We start from the raw sequence: 19,171 nt of genomic DNA on the forward strand, positions 1-19,171 counted from the left end.
TGTGCAGGGGTGGGGCAGGAGGAGTACACGAAGCAGGGGTAGGGGGAGGCTCTGGGTCACACAGCCTGGCAAGCGGTCCCCGCGTGTCACACTCCCCCTCCTTCCCTCTTTCTCCCCTCCGGCCCCCCCCCCACCCCGCCCCCCAGTCTCTGATTAGACCAGTCCCACTGCAGAGCTGAGAGGCATCCAGTCCAAGGACAGAACTGCAAGAGTATGGACACAAAACACCGAACAAATTGGGCTGGCGGCCAAGGGCCAGGGCCGGTTCTGGCTTCCCAGCCTCGGAGGGGCTGGGCTGTGAGCGGCAGGGGGCGCTGGGTTAGCTCAGCGCCGGGAGCGCCTGACCCCTTGCTCCCCAGGGCTGCGGTGCTGAAGCACAGGAATGGGGGGAGGGCTGGCGGGCAGCAACGGGTGCAGTTCACAAAAGCAGAGCTTTAGCTGCCTCTGGAGCGTGTGGGAGGAGCAGGTGGAGGAGGGCCTCCGGAAAAACGCCAGGACTCAGAGGCCGGCAAAGAGCACGCCTCCGCTCGGCTGCATCCTCTGCCCACGTCTTCACCTGAAGTTGGGTGCGCTGCTGCCAGGCCCACGTTTGTGCTCCATCGGTCGGGGCTGCGGGGAGGGGGGGTGGCCCTCGGGGCTGTCCTGGAGGCGGCTGCTTCCGGGGTCCTTTGTAAAGTCTCTGCAGAGCCAGACCGAGCTCCGACCCGTCCCCCGCCCTCGGTCCGGGATGCTCAGACGTGCGTCTGCATCCGCCGCTGCAGGGGCCGGCTGGGGTCGGAGTTCTGCGAAGAGGACTGGGAGTGGTGGGAGGAGGAGGCCGAGGCCTTGCTCGCCTTGTCGAACTGCACGTAGCCGTCCTGCTTGCCGCTGCTGCTGACGCTGCTGTCGCACTGCGTGTCCAGGAACGAGCTGCTGTCGCTGAGCGAGCCCCGCTGGAACTCCCTCTCGCAGAGCTCGATGGACGAGCTCCCCATGCCCAGCACGAACCTCTGCCCGTAGTCGTAGAGGCGGCCCTGGCCGCTCAGCGTGCTGTAGATGTTGGTGAAGGACATGCCAGTGGGCACGCGCTGCTTGCCCGCGGGGCGCAGGTCCGGCTGGCAGCTGGGCAGCGAGATGGTGGGGGTCGAGTGGTGCTCCTTGAAGGTGTTGACGCTGTAGTAGCCATTGGTGGGGTCCTGCAGGGGCCGGAGGGAGAGCCTTGTCACATCACCCGATGGACAGTGGGGAAGGGCCAGGGACAGATGGGAGGAGGGCAGGGGAGGTAGGCAGGGGGCCAGAGTGGGGGTGTGGATTATTAGCCTGGGCAGGATGCTGGCAGGTATTCAAGTCGGGTCTTGCCCCCTGTGTGCTTAATCGCTCAGTCATGTCCAACTCTTTGCCACCCTATGGACTGTAGCCCATCAGGCTCCTCTGTCCCTGGCATTCTCCAGGCAAGAGTACTGGGGTGGCTTGCCATTTCCTTCTCCAGGTGATCGTCCTGACCCAGGGATCGAACTCCTGTCTCTTACATCTCCTGCATTGGCAGGCGGGTTCTTTACCACTAGCGCCACCTGGGAAAGCCAGTCTTGCCCGGCATGTTTTGTTATTTCAGGGCAGCTAGCTCAAGGTCATGTGAGAATTTTTCATTATTTTTTGTTTTAGTCCAGAACATGGAAACTCATTATAAATGTGATTGGCGAGGAAGTTAACTCTCTCATCTCCTTGTTGGGGGGGAGATGGTGATCCCAACTTTACGGAGAGGAGAGGTCCCCAAGGCGAGTTCTGGCCTTTCTCTTCTTATTTGCTGCTGTGGTTTGCCCGGGTCTGGGGCTGGGGTCATCAGCGCTGAAGCCTAGAATCCAGGCCGTGCGGTGACTGTAAGCAGGGCTCTTCTTACCTTCAGGTTCTGAAACTCCTTCTCTTCTTCTTTGAGCACCTCCAGCTGCTTCAGCACTGAGTCTTGCTGGAATTCACCGCGGTCCATCTGCAACCCCAAAACAGCTGCTCAGAGGGTAGGAAGTGGGCTGACTGTCCACTCATCCCAGAGGAAAGCTGGAGAAATGAACTCAAAAGATGCTCTGCCTCCCCCTCCCCCCAGAGGCAGGTGACAAGAGTCCAGAGGAGATGCCAGCTCTCACTGTTGTTCTTGCACCCTTGGACCCCTATCCCTACCCCCTCCTGAGAGCTGGAGACAAAGAGGTGGGTGTGGGCAAGGCTCCTTTCTAAGATGCACTCCCTTCCTTCCCTCCCTTCCTCCGTTGGCTACAGTTATCACCTCCAGGGATTTCACTTTGATTCAGTTCAATTGTGAGCATTTACTGACTTCAGGCCAGGCATTGTGCTGAAGGCCAGGCAAACAAAGATCAAGAGACTTTATGAAACAGCTTTGCTCACCAGGAGGTGGACCTGTAGATAAATAACTGCAGAACCTCTGGGCAGCGGGCAAGACCTTGAGAAGGAATCAATGGAAGCTACCTGCGAGGAGGTGGCAGCTAGGGCCTCACCTGTTATTCACTGCAAGGACTTAGATTATTATTAAAAGTTATCTTCCTGAATGGAGGCCAGAGAGCCAGGGGGGCAGGGATCTATTTCTGTTTCTCTTTGGGTCTCCAGCATGCCTGGTACAGTACCTGTGGTCATTGACCAAAATCCTTTTGGAATGGAATCATATTTAATTTGTGTTGTAGTAATTGACTTCCTGGTGCCCAACGTGGTGCCTGCCATACAGCAGGGCTGTCAGAAACGTTATATTTATGTCAGATGAATAAATGAAGGGACATGCCTCAAAATTACTAAAAGTTAAAAAATAATGCACTCAAGGTGAAAAATAAAGCATACTTGGCACACAGTGGGTGTATTAGTTAGTCTGAATGGTCACAGTGGTGCCTGTCCCATGGTACAAAATGTTCTTCCCATGTATCACTTCTGCACCTGGCACAATCTGGTCCAGCTTCCCACCCACCCTCGGAACTGAGATGTGTCTTTTTCTTTGTGACTGGTTTTCCTGATCTATTTTTGGAGCACCGGAGAATTAATCAAGGCAGTTCCATCCTGCCCTGTTAAGTACCCACTAATGCTGCTTTTTTCATTTTCTAGTAAATGCTGTGGCTATCTGCATCGAGTTCTTCTTTCCCACCAGATTCAACTGCTAAGCCTGCCTTTCCTCCATACTGGGGCTGTATCGGGGTGGGGGAAAGAAGGTCTCCCCACGGGGAGCCCTCAGTGGGTTTCTCTGCTGGGGTTATGCCCTACTCTTAAATGACTGCTGAGTGGCCCCCACTCTTTAGGGTCTGGACTGGAGAGTGGTGTCAAGACAGTCAGGGGAGTTCAGAACAGCCCACTGGGAGGGAATGCAAGGTCCCTGGGGGATGAAGGACAGGCATGAGGACCTCCACACCAGACTTGATAAAGCTCATCAATAGAGATGTCCATTCCTGCCCAGGTCTGGGCTGTGGTCCCCTCCCTTGTAAGAGTGACTGTTCTGTGTGTCAGATACTGTGTTCGCTTGGGTGAAGTAGACATTAGCAGACCTTTGAGAAACTCTGGGATACCTGGTGATGCTCACAGGTAATTAGAGAAATGTACTATGGAAGAGAAACATGTGGGACTTCCCTGGTGGTCCGGCGGTTAAGAATCCACCCTTCAGTGCAGGGGAGGTGGGTTCAATCCCTGGCTGGGGAACTAAGGTCCCACACACCGCAGGATCAGACTTGCATTTTAGAAGGACTCTGGTGAGTAAAATGGTAAACGACGAGAATGTGGGACCGCTTGGGAGGATGCTGTCTGTCATGGACCAGGGGAGGCCTGCGCTAAGGAGTAAGAGTGAAGAAGTGGCAGAGGCCCCTCTTTGAAAAGATGGTGAAGTGGGAATTGACAGGACCGGAAAATCAACTGGATAGAAAAAGAGCAGCAGAGAAGACGTCAATTTAATTCACTGAATGGCGGCGAGCATCTCCCAGGGACCGTGGAAGGTGCCAGGGACACAGGGCTGACTTAAGGCAGCTTGCTCACCCTCTCTAGTGGAGGCAGATAGGGAAACAGGTGACTTCACATAGATGTAGCTCCCCTTCCTTGGCGCCCTCACTGTGTTCCACTGGCTCCACACTCTTCAGGGGTTTACCCACTGAGCCCTTACCCTGCCATGTATAGCATGATCTTCATCCCATTTCCTAGATATGAAGACTGGGGCACAGAGGGGCCCAGGCTGTTAACCCACTTGCTTGCTGCTGCTCCTCTGACATATTATAACCGTGACACAATATGCAACAGAGCATTCTAGTCGAGTTTTCCAGGGTCTGTCTGCACAGAGGGATGAGTCATGGTCTATCAGTTGGAATCAGGAGGAGGAGAAGGAGTGGCCTTGGGGTTGCCAGAGAAGTTATGAGTATACAACAGTCCAGCTCCTGAAGAGGAACCTATGCTTACTGCAGGCTTTCCTTGGGGGTGGGGGAGAAGGCATGTACTGAATGTTGATAATACCTGTGTGTGTGTAGGATTATATGCTATGTCACATCATATTATGACAATTTATGTACAATTTATGTACATCACTTTGCCGACAGAGGTCCTAATAGTCAGTCCAGCAGTTAAGCTATGCTTTTTCCAGAAGTCATGTACGGATGTGAGAGTTGGACCATAAAGAAGGCTGAGCCCCCAAAGAATTGGTGCTTTCGAATTGTGGTGCTGGAGACGACTCTTGAGAATCCCTTGGACTGCAAGGCTATCAAACCAGTCCATCCTAAAGGAAATCAACCTTGAATATTCACTGGAAGGACTGATGCTGAAGCTGAAGCTCCAATACTTTGGCCACCTGATACAAAGAACTGACTCATTTGAAAAGACCCTGATGCTGGGAAAGACTGAAGGCAGGAGGAGAAGGGGCGGTAGAGGATGAGATGGTTAGATGGCATCACTGATTCAATGAACATTATCTGAGCAAACTCTGGGAGACAGGGGAGCCTGGTGTGCTGCAGTCCATGGGGTCACAAAGAGTTGGACACGACTTAGTGACTGAACAACAGCAACAATGCATGTGTTCTCTCCCTCCTGGACAGCTGGGTTCTTGGAAAGCTGGGAATGCATGTTAGCTGTCTTTGAGTCTCTGAGAACTCCAAACACAATATAGGAGACACATTATACACCTTTGTTGACTGAGCATGCAAGCATACTTAGTTTTATTGCACTTCAAAAATATTTCTTCTTCTTCTTTTTTTTTTTTTTTAATAAATCCAAGGTTTGTGTCAACCCTGTGTTGGGCAAGGCTATTGGCATCATTTTCCCAAACGTGTTTGCTGCTCACTTCATGTCTCTGTGTCATGTTTTGATAATTCTCGTGACAGTTCAAACCTTTTTTTTTTTTTTTGGCTGGGCTGTGCAGCATGTGGGATCTCAGTTCATCAACCAGGGATTGAACCCGTTCCCCTTTCAATGGGAACCAGGAGTCTTAACCACTGGACCACCAGGGAAATCCCCAAACCTTGTCGTTAGTATAATCTTTGTTATGGGGATCTGTGATGAGTCGATCTTTGATGTTCTTACTCACTGAAGGCTCAGATGATGGTTAGCATTTTTTAGCAATAAAGTACTTTTAAATTAAGGTATGTACACTTTAAAAGACATAATGCTATTGTGCAGTTAACTAACGTATAGTGTAAATGTAACTTTGGTATGTACTGGGAAACCAAAAAAAAAATGCATGTGGCTCACTTTATCGTGGTGGTCTGGAACCCAACCCACGGTGCCTCCTAGGTCTGCCTGTGTGTGCTTGGCCTAGTAACCGAGGTGGGGGCCCTGGGGGAGGCGGAGAAGCACATCTTGGCTGATGCTTTGTTCTCAGGAGCATCTAGAGCATCAGGAAGCCTCTGGTTCTGGGGCCTTCAGGGCACAGAGGTCTGGGTGGGGCGGGGATACGATGACATTCTCACCATCAGCTGCTTGATGGTGGGGTGTTCCTCAGCCTCCCGGCCCGAGGTGGGCTCCTTGTGGACAATCTCCACCCTGATGTCATTCTTGGCGGACACAACACCTTTGAGATCTGGACATAAAATAAGAAAGCGTAGGTGACAGACAATGGTTATCTCAGACTTCAGGGCCTGAGTGGTCAAGCTCCCCGCTCCCCTTGGGTTTACTCTCCAGCCCCTGAACTCAGCAGTTTCATGCATCCCCTCTCCGCCCCCCCACCCCCGCCCAGTAATAGAACACCTGTCTGGACATGCTGTGGGCTGCTGTGGGGGCCTCCGAGTGCTTTCTCTAAGGGCTCCCGGTTGCACATTTCTCAGCCTTTCACTGCTGCTCCTGTGACCACTGGTCATCCTACTAAATTCTCACCTCCTTCTAGAAGTCTTCTCTGACCTGCCCTACCCGGCTCTGGTCTCTCTGTTCACAGAATCACACCTCCGATTGTTGGAAAGGACCTGGGGATCCCCCGGTCCAGCTCCCGCCCCTGTGCTGGTGTGGTCTAGCTTTTGTGATGGAGAGCTTACCCGCTTCTAGAGGAGGAAGCCCACTGATACCTGGAGACCTCTGCTAGGAAACTGCTGCTAAAATACACTTCCCTATGAAGTCCACCGAGTGGGCGGGAAGGGAGGGCCTGACACTGCATCCTTGCGAGCCCTCAAGAGAGCAAGGCTGCTCGGCTTGGAGGGGAGGACACAGGCAGCCTTTTTCCAACACGTGAAGGCTGCCAAGTGGAGGAGGGAGTGGAGGAGGGAGCAGACTTCCTCCGTTGACTCACTTGGTGCCTTGTGCTCATAGAATGTTAGTGCCAGGTGGGACCCTGAAAGTCACTTCAGCTAACCCCTTGCTGTCACACAGGAGGAAACGGAGGCCCGGGCTAGCTGTGGCTTGCCCGGAGGTCACGGGGTAGAAGAGGTAGGGCTGCAAGACTGTGTCTCTATTGTTCCCACGGCTCCACCATCCCTTCTACCCTTCCACGTGTCTGTCCAGCACACAGAATTTCAGAGCTACGCTCAGGATGGAGAGTCCAGGCACACACGATTCAAGAGGGCATCACGCCCACGTTTTATGGCTAATGACTAAAGGCCTTTTAAGAATCCACACGAAGCAATTCCCTGAATGCTTTTGTTGTTTATTTTCGTGTGTGGGTGACCTGCTTTTCTGGTTGGACTAGCAGATCTCGGAGCCCAAGGATTCCCCCCTCCCTCCCCCGCCCGAGGGATTTCAATACAGTTCTCAAAGTACAGGGAGTGTGGTGTGTGTTCAGTCCAAGGTGCCAGCTGACGGCCCTGCGGGCACTTCTGTCCAGCTCAGCATCAGTTGAGTGCCCACTGTGTCCCGGATGCGGGGCAAAGCACCGCACATGGAAACATACACGTGAGACCCAGCCCTAGCCCTGAAGCTCACAGCACTGGTGGGGCCCCTGTTGCTCCCGCTTACTTGCTCTCTGGCCTAAGCCTGGCCTTTTTCTCTGTCCCCCTCCCCAAGCTCCCGGGTCTCCCTCCCGTACTTCTCTGGGAGCGGGCGCAGCAGAAGGCCACGATGGTTGCCAGAAGGACGAGGAAGGCCACACCAGCTCCGACGGCCACCCCGATGATAACGGCCATCGGCACAGCCTCTGTGGGAGAGAAGCAGGCGGGCTGACGGGGGAGCCGGGACAGTCCGCTCTCCCCCAGGGGACCCCACCCAGCTCCTTGGGCTCAGCCCCTGCCCAGCTCTGGGCACCAGCACGCTTGGGAAAGGCCGCGGGGGCCTGGGCAGGCTCCGGTAGAGGCCACGGGGGTCAGCTCGGGCGGGGACAGGGGTCACGTGGAGGGGGCAGGGGACTGAGAAAGATGGGGAGCGGTGAGGAGGGGGAGACAAAGCGAGCAGACACGGGAGGGGAGGGGAGCGTGGAGATGAGAGGTGAGGCTGGGTGCAGCTGAGCGCTCCGCGGGGGGAAGCCGGGAGAGCCTAAGGCCCTGGCTTTTCTTTGGCAGATGACTGGTCACTGCTGCTGCTTTTGTTCCCGCTGCTTTTCCTTCTCTTCCCTTTCCCGGGGCTGGGGGTGGACACGGACAACCAGCTTTCAGAGACTTTTCAGGTCTGAGGCAGTTTGAGGGCCTGGGCATCGCAGGTGGAAGGTGCCAGAGGCAAGTCTTAGAGGCCGGAGGGCAGGATCACAGCTCCCCGCCCACCTCTTCTGTGCAGCATACAGGGATCTTAGTCCCCCAACCAGGGATTGAACCCATGCCCCCTGCAGAGTCCTGACCACTGGGCTACCAGGGATTTCCCTCCCCCCATCTCTTTAAGGAGAGAGGCCCAGTCCTGCTCCTGCCTCTCCTGGGCCGGTCTCCCAGGCAGGAATCCTGACACCCCACCCTGCCAGAGAGGCGCCCGGAATGCCAGCCAGGCAGCGCTTCACTTCCTGCCGAGTTCCTGGAGTCTATCTCATGCCCTCCTCCAGTAGAGATGGGTGGGGGGGGGGAGAGTGATGTTAGGGTGGCGAGGTCGCTTTTCTAGACGGTCCAGACCTCTCTGTGGTGGCAGAGGGGGTCTGAGCATAAGATGTGGGGCCCTGAAGTGTCCATGGGGGGATAACTAAGGAATGCAGGGAGAGGGACAGCTTAGGGCTCACAGAGTCCAAGCCTCCCATTTACAGATGGACACCCGGAGGCCCAGAGAAGCCAAGTGACTTGGTTAAGGGCACGCAGATGCAGGAGAACCAGCACAAACCCAGGGCTCCTCTTAACCGCCCTCCTCGTTCTGCCCAGCCCCGCACACTGCGTCACACGGCATCTTCCACTCCCACAGCCTTTGTACGGCCCAGACCAACCAACTTAACCTCTCTTTTCTCATCTGTAAACCGGGACAGTAGCCACGCCTGCCTCCAGGGTGGGGGAGGGTTGGGGCTTTTGTTGTTATTGTTTAGTGGTTAAGTCACATCTGACTCTTTGCAACCCTATGGACTGTAGCCCCCCAGGCTCCTCTGTCCATGGGATTCTCCAGGCAAGAAGACTGGAGTGGGTTGCCATTTCCTCCTCCAGGGGATCTTCCCGACCCAGGGATGGAACCCACATCTCCTGAGTTGCAGAGGGGTTCTTTAGTGAGCCACCAGGGGAAGCCCTTGGGATTCATACAGATGAGTGCAGGCAGGTAAAGGCTGGCACAGGCTGGTACCCGAAACTATCCAAGCCTTTGCCCCCGTGTCTGTGTGGGAAGGAGGACCATAGCAGATGCAACGGGGGCAAAGTCCCTTTTAGAGGACTTTCGAGGTCCCCTCCCACTGCCTGTTCTCAGGGTAAATGACTGGGACTCCAGGTGTCTGTTTTCAGCTGGGGTTGGCCTCTCCTCTCTCACTGTTGTTTTCTTTCAAGAGAAGAAAAGGGGAGGAACCTGGCAGACCACAGCCCCTGGAGAGGCTGGCGGGAGAGGGAGGGGTCCCTCTTCCAGAAGGAGCGGGTTCCCCAGTGGTGGGCAGTGTCGGCTGTCACTCTGGGATTTCCCTTCTGGCCCAGGACTTGCACGCTGGTCCATTCATCACCTGCCTAGTGGTGGCCGAGACCCCTGCAAGGGCACCAGGAGAGGCAACAAATGGGAGGTGTTGGCCTGGCCTCAAGAGTCAGGAGAGAGACAACGGACTTGACCTCAGCCAGCCCCATGAGCTGGTTCTGACAGTGAGATGGTTCTGTCTCAGGTTTCAACTCCTCACAGGAAGGAAAACTGCTTTGGAAGTTTGTTGGTGCAATGCTTTTGAATTTGATGAATTTGGATTGGACTTAAGTTTCTCCTAGACTCTTAGGAAGTCTAGAAGTCCTTGGAAAACTCCAGTCTTGTTTCAGCTGAGCCCAGAGCAAAGGATGAAGGTGGAAGGTTCCTTAACCTGCCTGGGCCTCAATGACCGTGAAACCCAAGAATCAGGAAAGTGGTATCTAGGGTGGTCTCTGCCTCTGGCGTCCTTGAGGCCACGTTTCCTTAAGTCATTAACAGCTGGGTGGGGTGTGGGTGTGTGACTGTCTTATCTGGAGAACTGTCTTAATTGAGGGGACGGGGCAGAGGGAGAGGGTCCTGTGTGGTGGGGTACTCAAGGGTGGCATTCCCTCCATAAAGGCCTGTGTGAAACTCCTTGCTGGGTCACCTGTACAGGGCGTCCCTCTCTAGACAGGGCTCTCTAGGATGTCCCTGGAGAGGGACAGAGTCTTCTCTTCACTCCAGGAGTCTCAGCCACCAAGGAAGGTGTCTGGGAGCTTAGAGGAGTGTGCAGACCCAGGAGAGATGGAGACAGGGGGAACACAGGAGTCTGTGTTGCCCCCTTGAGTGGCCTCTGTAGGGACTGATACTCTTAAAGTGGCTGTCTGCTGAGAGGGGAGGGTGTGCGTGGGCCCTACCAGGAGCTTGTGGGAGGAACTGACCAGTCCTAGCTCCTTCTGGGCCAGTGTGGTGGGAGAACCAGGGCAGAGCATCACACATCTTCATCAGGGCCTTTGTCAACACTGTGGGGTCTGGCTTGCAAAGCCCTGATTCTCTTTTCTGGGTTCCTCCCTGGGAGTAGGGGCTTCTCCTCTTGAGGAGGTCCCAAGACAGAGCAACTCAACCCAGGAAGCCTGGTGTCCCCTTGGCTGCCGAGTCCCTGGGGCGGGAGGCAGTGCCCAGCGGCCTGGCGGTGAGGTGACAGTTCCATGGGGAATGCAGGAGTTGTGTTAGGAGCCAACCATTGGAAAGCGTGGGGTTAGCATGGATTGTGCGGGTCACAGCAGGGTGGGGCCGCCCTGGTGTCCTGGAAGCGATGGCCAAGCTGCTGGTGACGGTGAGAGGCGGGAGGAGTTGGGCAGGGCCAGCTGACCCCAGAGGGGAGGAGCTGGCCCCAGAGGGGAGGAGCTGGCCCCGGAGGGGAGGAGCCAAGGCTTCCAAAGAGGACGGATGGGAGGGAGGACAGGGAGGAGCAGGAGCTGGTGTGTGGAATGCAGGGAGCCTGCGGGCGCAGCCACAGAGGAGACAGGTCTCGGGAGCCCCTAGACCCACCCTGCCTGGGGACCTCGCCTTGCAGCTCTGAGTGCACTGAACCCTCAAGATGGGGGGGAGGGCAGAGAAGTTAGCGGCCTGCCCCGGCCTCCCTACCCCCGCTAGCCCAGCGGTCCCTTCCCCATCCCGGGAGTCTCATGTCTCCTTCGTACCTGCTTCCAGCCCGGCTCCCGACTTCATTTCCGAACCTGTTTGGAAATAAAGCAAGCGTCCACAGCCAGGGCCTGGCTGGCCAGGGTGGGACGGGACTGGGGGTAGGGGTGGGGGCAGCCATCTGGAAGGTCAGAGGGATGGGGGGGCAGTGCTCCCTCCGGCATCATGGCTCTGGGACACCCCACTGATCTGGACTAGCCAACCTGAACTTGGAGTTGGCTCAGATTGACTTAGAGGCTCCAAGGGAGTGGGGCTAGAGAGAGAGAGAGAGAGACGTGGGGTGGGGGTGGTGATTCTGAGGAGGTGGGGGTGCGAACACTAAGGGGAGGGCACAGGAGTGGGGGCGCTGAGGGGAAGACATGGAGGGTAAGCCACAGGGGACCGGGAGGGTTGGGATGATGTGTGGATGATATTATGCAAAGTATGTGGGCAAAGCATTATGCAAAGCAGCATCCATTAGGGAGGCAGTGTTGGGAGGAGTGCGGGATCCACAGGGTAGCCCTGAGGCCCCCAGGACTCAGCTGAGACCACCTGCTCAGCCCAGAATCTCTTCCAAGGCATGGCAGCCTGTGGGTGGGCCTTCATCTTAGAGAGGTCAGAGGCTGCCAGGGCCCAGGCCCCCTGGACCGTCCTGTCTACCCTGGACTAAGCCCCTGGAAAAGGGGCGAGACCTGCAGCCAACCTCAGGACCCAGAGCGCCACTGGCGGACTGCCTGCCCAGCTTTCTGGAATCCCCTCTACGCCTTTCTGAGGCTCCCTCCTCTGAGCCTGAGCACTGCCCTCTGGCTGGCACCTCCTTCCCAGCACAGTGGTCCATGTGGCTCCTGTGTTCCCCAGGGAACCGCAGACGGCTGAGCCCGGCCCCCTGCACACCAGGGCCTGGACAGTGCAAGGGCCACCCCTCAGCAGGGGCACCCTGGAGGCAGCTCTGTGCCCCCAGGACCCTGGAGGACCTCGCCTGGGGCCCTGCCCTCGCGGGGAGCGGCTGCGGCCCATGGACCTGGCAGTCCCGGCTGCCCCACCTTGCTCCTTGAGCCGGATGATCTCCGTGTCGGAGCCGAAGCTGTTCCAGGCTGTGCAGTTGTAGATGGTCTGGAAGTCGGCCCTCACGATGTTGCTGATGGTCAGAGTGGAGATGACGCCCTCCTCTGTGCTGACCGTCTCCACTGTGTAGCGGCCTGATGTGCCCGATTCCAGCACATTCTCCTTCCAGGACCAGGCCTGCCCGAGTGCACAGAATCAGGAGGTCACCTCCCAGGACCACCCCCAGGACCACCAGGCGGCCTCCCCGCCCCCGGGTGGATGCGGGCAGGTCCACAGTCGTGATCACTGCCACACAGCACACGTAACAACATGTGTGCACACAGCACAGCATGCACACGCATCACAACACGGATACACACACCACCATACACACAGACACACACACATCACAACACAGATACACCCCCCCACAACACTGATACACATACCACACACACACACACAACATGGATACACCCACCACCATACACATAGACACAAACACATCACCACACGGATACACATACCACCATACCACAACATGGATACACACACCCAACACACACACATCACAACACAGATACACCCCCACACACAACATGGATACACACCCCCCTCCACACACATCACAACATGGATACACCCCCCCACACACACAGCACAGATACACATAACACACACACACACACAACACGGATACACCCCCCCCCACATATCACAACACAGATACACCCCCACACACACAACACAGATACACATACCACACACACACATCACGACACAGATACACACCCCCCCCACATAACACGGATACACATACCACACATACACACAACACGGATACATATACCACACACACACATCACAACATGGATACACCCTCCCCACACACACATCACAACACAGATACACCCACACACACACAACACAGATACACCCCCCCCACACACACAACACAGATACACCCCCCCACACACACACAACACAGATACACCCCCTCCACACACACACATCACAACATGGATACACCCACCACCATACACACAGACACACGCACATCACAACACGGATACACACACCACCGTACCACAACATGGATACACACCCCCCCACACACACATCACAACACAGATACACCCCCCCACACACACAACACGGATACACACCCCCCTCCACACACATCACAACATGGATACACCCCACACACACACACAACACAGATACACCCCCCACACACACAACACAGATACACGTACCACACACACACACAACACAGATTCCCCCCCCCACACACATAACACGGATACACACACCCCTCCACACACATCACAACACAGATACACCCCCCCACATAACACAGATACACATACCACACACACACACAACACGGATACACCCCCCCACACACACACATCACAACACGGATACACCCATCACCATACACACAGACACAAACACATCACAACACGGATACACACACCACCATACCACAACATGGATACACACACCCAACACACACACATCACAACACAGATACACCCCCACACACAACACGGATACACACCCCCTTCCACACACATCACAACATGGATACACCCCCCCCACACACACAACACAGATACACATACCACACACACATCACAACACAGATACACACCCCCCCCCCCACATAACACGGATACACATACCACACATACACACAACACGGATACATATACCACACACACACATCACAACATGGATACACCCCCACCCCCACACACACATCACAACACAGATACACCCCCCACACACACAACACAGATACACCCCCCCCACACACACAACACAGATACACCCACCCACACACACACATCACAACATGGATACACCCACCACCATACACACACACACACACACATCACAACAGATACACACACCACTGTACCACAACATGGATACACACACCCCCCCACACACATCACAACACAGATACGCCCCCCCACACAACATGGATACACACCCCCCCTCCAAACACATCACAACATGGATACACCCCCCCCACGACACAGATACACCCCCACACATACAACACAGATACACGCACCACACACACACACACAAAACACGGATTCCCCCCCCCCACACACACATAACACGGATACACACACCCCTCCACACACATCACAACACAGATACACACCCCCCACATACATAACACGGATATACATACCACACATACACACAACACTGATACACATACCACACACACATCACAACACGGAAACAGCCCCCCCACACACATCACAACACGGATACACCCACCACTATACACACAGACACACACACACATCACAACACAGATACATCTACAACCAGATACACACACACACACACACACCACAACACAGATACACCCCCCCAAACACAACATGGATACAAATACCACACACACACATCACAACACGGATACACACCCCCCCGACACACACATCACAACATGGATACACACACCCCCCACACACAACACGGATATACCCACCACCATACATACAGACACACACATCACAACACAGATACACCCCCCCACACACACAACACAGATACACATACCACACACACATCACAACACGGAAACAGCCCCCCCACACACATCACAACACGGATACACCCACCACTATACACACAGACACACACACACATCACAACACAGATACATCTACAACCAGATACACACACACACACACACACCACAACACAGATACACCCCCCCACACACAACATGGATACAAATACCACACACACACATCACAACACGATACACACCCCCCTTCCCACACACACACATCACAACACGGATACACACCCCCCCGACACACACATCACAACATGGATACACACACCCCCCACACACAACACGGATACACCCACCACCATACATACAGACACACACATCACAACACAGATACACCCCCACACACACACAACATGGATACACATACCACACACACATCACAACACGGATACATCCACCACCATACGCACAGACACACAACACGGATACACCCCCCCTACACACACACAACACGGATATACATACCACACACACACATCACAACACTGATACACCCACCACCCCACAGACTGCACGTGTGTGCGTACACACACACACACACACACACACACGCACGCACGCACGCATGCGTAGAGGCTGGGCCACCTCAGAGGGTGTTTCCATCGACAAGAGTCCCTATGCGGTTCTGGGTTGGAGCATTTTCCCTGGGTGAGCAGGGGCTCTGGGGTAGTGATGGGAGCCCCTCCTTCAGATGGCACCCCTGACAGGTGGTGAAGACCAGCCCCAGGCTGACTGAGTCTGGCTTTGTTACTCTGAATGTTTGTTTGTACAAAGGTTGTGCTCTGAGAGAGTCTTCATCTAGCCCGGTTTAGGATGGTGATGGTTTACTGATTCTCAGACCCATTTCAGGTACACGGTACCCCACCCTTCTTGTTGCAGTGTTCGGCAACAGAATGAGTGCTAGAGGGTGAGGTGGATGAGCCCCGAGCTGCTTCCAGGTCACTCCAGGTTGTGGGGGTTGCCCTGGGCTCTGTGGGGGTGTTGAACTGCATCCGACCCGTCACCAAATGTTCCCCGGGGGCAGAACTCCCCCAGCTGAGAACCCCGGGCCTCGAGTCCCATCTCCATGAAGACAAAGACTGTGTGAACATGCTCAGGGGTGGACTGGATATTATCTACAATGGGATAGTGTTGATAATGCTCCATTGACAATGAAATTACACTTACAATTTAAAAACAATTAAAAGAGCAAAAGGAGCAGAGAAACATAGGTATTAGTCCTATGCACGAACGTTTGCCATTTTTGTGTGACTCAGACAGTGAATGAGCTCAACCCCTGAGGAAAGGTGTAACTTTAACAATGTCTTCATCTACAGGAGGGCACCTTACTTATCGGGCATGTGCCCCGGCCGCCACTCTGGCACCGCTGTCCCTGGGGAAAGGTAAAGCCACCCTGTGAACTTGAGTCTTCCGGCAGGACCACCCGGGCCCTGGGGCTTGCCTCTCTTTTTTTCTGCCCCAGCTCCTGCCAGTTTCAACTGAACTTGGCTGGAACACCCCACTTTTATAAAGGCAAATACCCAGGAGGGCCAGCAGTGAGCTAGTTGGGCTGCCTCAGCCGCACTGCCCTGCGGGGAGCAAGGTTCGGAGGAAGGGAGCAGGGAGAATGGAGTGATGCTTTTGCAGGGAAAACGTGATAAATGGGGTAGCGTCCTCCATGGACAGCCAAGCAGAGGAGGCCTCCAGAGGTGCAGAGAGGGGTCTGCGGACTATAACTGCTTCCTGTTTATGACTTTGCTAACGGCTGGCCTTGAACCCAGGAAAGGGAAGAGATGGTTTATTTTTTCCTTCTGCTGCCCTCTTTCCCCCCTGCCCCCAGGATGCCGAATGCGGTCAGAGGCACAGCTGAGAGGCAGAGCGGAGTTAAACACACCCATGGGCGAGCAGCACACCCCATCCTGAGAAAGGAAATTGCCCATGACTTTTGTCTTCCGGATTTCCCAAGGAATAGTTTTTCCCAATAAGAAAGGGAGAGCAGAGGTGAGACTGACCAGCCAGATGGCTGAGCAGCTGAGGGCAGAGATGACCCACCAGACTGTCCAGTGTGTGTGTGGGGGGGCGGCTGTGCCCCTTGCTCACAGCCCCCGCCACCCCCCCCCCCGCAAGCCCGCCCCCAGGCACTCACGATGCGGTCGGGAGGTGGCGTGCTCCGGATGAAGCACTTGATCTGGCCCTTCTCCCCATGCAGGGCATGCTGGGTTTGGGTGCTGGAGATGATGGGGGGTCCTGTTGGGGAGACAGCATCATATCAGAGAATCGGGAGGGGCGGGCCCCTGGCTGGACCCCTGGCGACAAGTTCAGAAGTTTATACATCCATTCATTCAGCAGACATTTAGCAGGGGCTTCAGAGATAAAGGAGGCGTCAGTCATAAACCTTTCAAGAGAAGAAGAGTGAGCGAATGCCTCTAAATCAGGATTCCCAGAGATATGAAGAGCTGTAATGGAAGATGGTGGTGGTGATAGAAGGAGGTGAGGCTGACACCAGGCAAAGTGCTAACGGACCTCACAGGCGAGAGAAATCTACCTGGCAGGCGGGGAGAGCTTTATGAAGGAGGCGGTGAACCTGAGAAGGGAGTGGGGGAGGTGTCAGGAAGGAAGGAAGGGAGGAAATGTCACCTCCCCTAACTAAAATCAGTTCAGTCACTCAGTCGTGTCCAGCACGCCAGGCCTCCCTGTCCATCACCACCTCCTGGAGCTTACTCAAACTCATGTCCATTGAGTCAGTGATGCCATCCAACCATCTCATCCTCTGTCGTCCCCTTCTCCCGCCTTCAATCTTTCCCAGCATCAGGGTCTTTTCAGATGAGTCAGTTCTTCGCATCAGGTGGCCAAAATATTGGAGTTTCGGCTTCAGTATCAGTCCTTCCAATGAATATTGAGGATTGATTTCCTTTAGGATGGACTGGCTGAATCTCCTTGCAGTCCAAGGGACTCTCAAGAGTCTTCCCCAACACCACAGTTCAAAAGTATCAATTCTTCGGCGCTCAGCTTTATTTATAGTCCAACTCTCAAATCCATATATGACTACTGGAAAAACCATAGCTTTGACTATGACCTTTGTTGGCAAACTAAAGTCACCTCTGTCTTAGTCAGCTTTTGGATTTCAAACCATTCCTTCATATATCCAGTAGAGGGCGCGCTTGCCTAACAAATCAGTGTCCTTGGCCAGCCAGGCAAACCAGGCAGGAAGGGAAATATAAGGTCTTCCTCCCCCAAGTGGGGAATCACCCCACATAGATGGACTGGGCTGGATATGTTCACAGCCTTCATCTCACAGGTGTCTCAGGAGATCCCTTAGTTCATCGTCTTGTCTGCCTCCACGTACATACCAGCCAGCCCAGGGGGGACCATGGCTCCAAAGCTGACCTCAGCGCTATCATATCTGGCCCACGTGTGTGCAGGTGTACGGGTCATGATCATGGATGTCCCCAGGGACACTTGGCTCATTTACCACATCAGACAGCCTGGAAGATCCACCAGCAATCTGGCAGTGCTTCCTGTCCATTTCTGCCTGTTTGTTAACCCAAGTTATTCCTTCATGATGCCCAGCTGGCAGTGAGACTGGGACGGAGGAGACTCGGGCTCCTGGCTGGGCTGGGTGGCTGAGGCAAAGGGTGCGGGGGCAGAAACCCTGGTGCCCTCTTTTCAATCCCTGGGGTAAAGTTTGGGGCTTAGGTGGCAGGAAAGAGAGCTAAAGCAAGGGACCTGGAGCATGGGCAGATTTATGCTGGGAACAAAACAAAAGCTGCTGCAAACATATTTGCTGTATATTCGCCACCTGAATTAAAGCAGATTTGCATTTCCACGAGTAGCTCTCAGCCAAGGGGAGAAACGTCGTGGGAATCACTGACGTGACTCCTATTGCGTTTAGGCTGGGAAATGGCTTGGTGCTGGGTGTGGCGGGGACCCTCATGATAAGGGCTCCCACCCTCAGGGGTTTCTCTCTTAGATCCCTTAGCTCCAAGAAGCCTTTGGCTTTCAAAAGGCAGGCGTGCTGCTGGGCAGAAAGTGATGATCCCATAAAACCTCTTTGCCTTCACTTCCCAGGAACTAGGATTTCCTTGGTGGGAGTGGGGTGGCGTGTCTCAGCTGTTCTAAAAGTGACCAGGAAAGACCGTGATGCTGGGAAAGATTGAGGGCAGGAGGAGGAGGTGGTGACAGAGGATGAGATGGTTAGATGGCATCACTGACTCAACGGACACGAGTCTGAACAAACTCGTGAAGGAGACGGTGAAGGACAGGGAAGCCTGGCTGCTGCAGTTCATGGGGCTGCAGAGTCAGACACGACTGAGCGGCTGAACAACAAAATGCATACACGTATAAGGGCTTCTCACGCGAAAACAGAAATCCGGGTGAGGGAGACAGGGTTAGGGGGATCGGAACGCAGCAGTAGTGTGCTTTCCATCCCGTTTCTGCAAATCCCAGGTTTGAGTCCAATCAGTAGAG

At 54.7% G+C, this 19,171-nt stretch overlaps 1 protein-coding gene across 2 annotated transcripts in view; it reads right to left on the reverse strand.

Moving 5' to 3' along the window:
• Nucleotides 147–19,171, reverse strand: part of KIRREL3 (kin of IRRE like 3 (Drosophila)) — a 613,428-nt gene continuing 594,403 nt past the window's right edge. The window contains exons 12-18 of one of the 2 annotated variants that reach the window (XM_018043217.1): nt 16,851–16,951; nt 12,111–12,309; nt 11,088–11,123; nt 7,445–7,552; nt 5,904–6,013; nt 1,877–1,963; nt 147–1,175 (exon numbers count right to left, since the gene is read on the reverse strand). In XM_018043217.1, the coding sequence (XP_017898706.1) occupies nt 732–1,175; nt 1,877–1,963; nt 5,904–6,013; nt 7,445–7,552; nt 11,088–11,123; nt 12,111–12,309; nt 16,851–16,951 (1,085 nt within the window). In that variant the 3' untranslated portion in view covers nt 147–731. The remainder of the gene's footprint in view (nt 1,176–1,876; nt 1,964–5,903; nt 6,014–7,444; nt 7,553–11,087; nt 11,124–12,110; nt 12,310–16,850; nt 16,952–19,171) is intronic. The other variant, XM_018043218.1, reaches the window with a different exon arrangement.

This window comes from Capra hircus, chromosome 29, assembly GCF_001704415.2.
Source record: "Capra hircus breed San Clemente chromosome 29, ASM170441v1, whole genome shotgun sequence".
Classification (NCBI taxonomy): Eukaryota; Metazoa; Chordata; class Mammalia; order Artiodactyla; family Bovidae; genus Capra; species Capra hircus.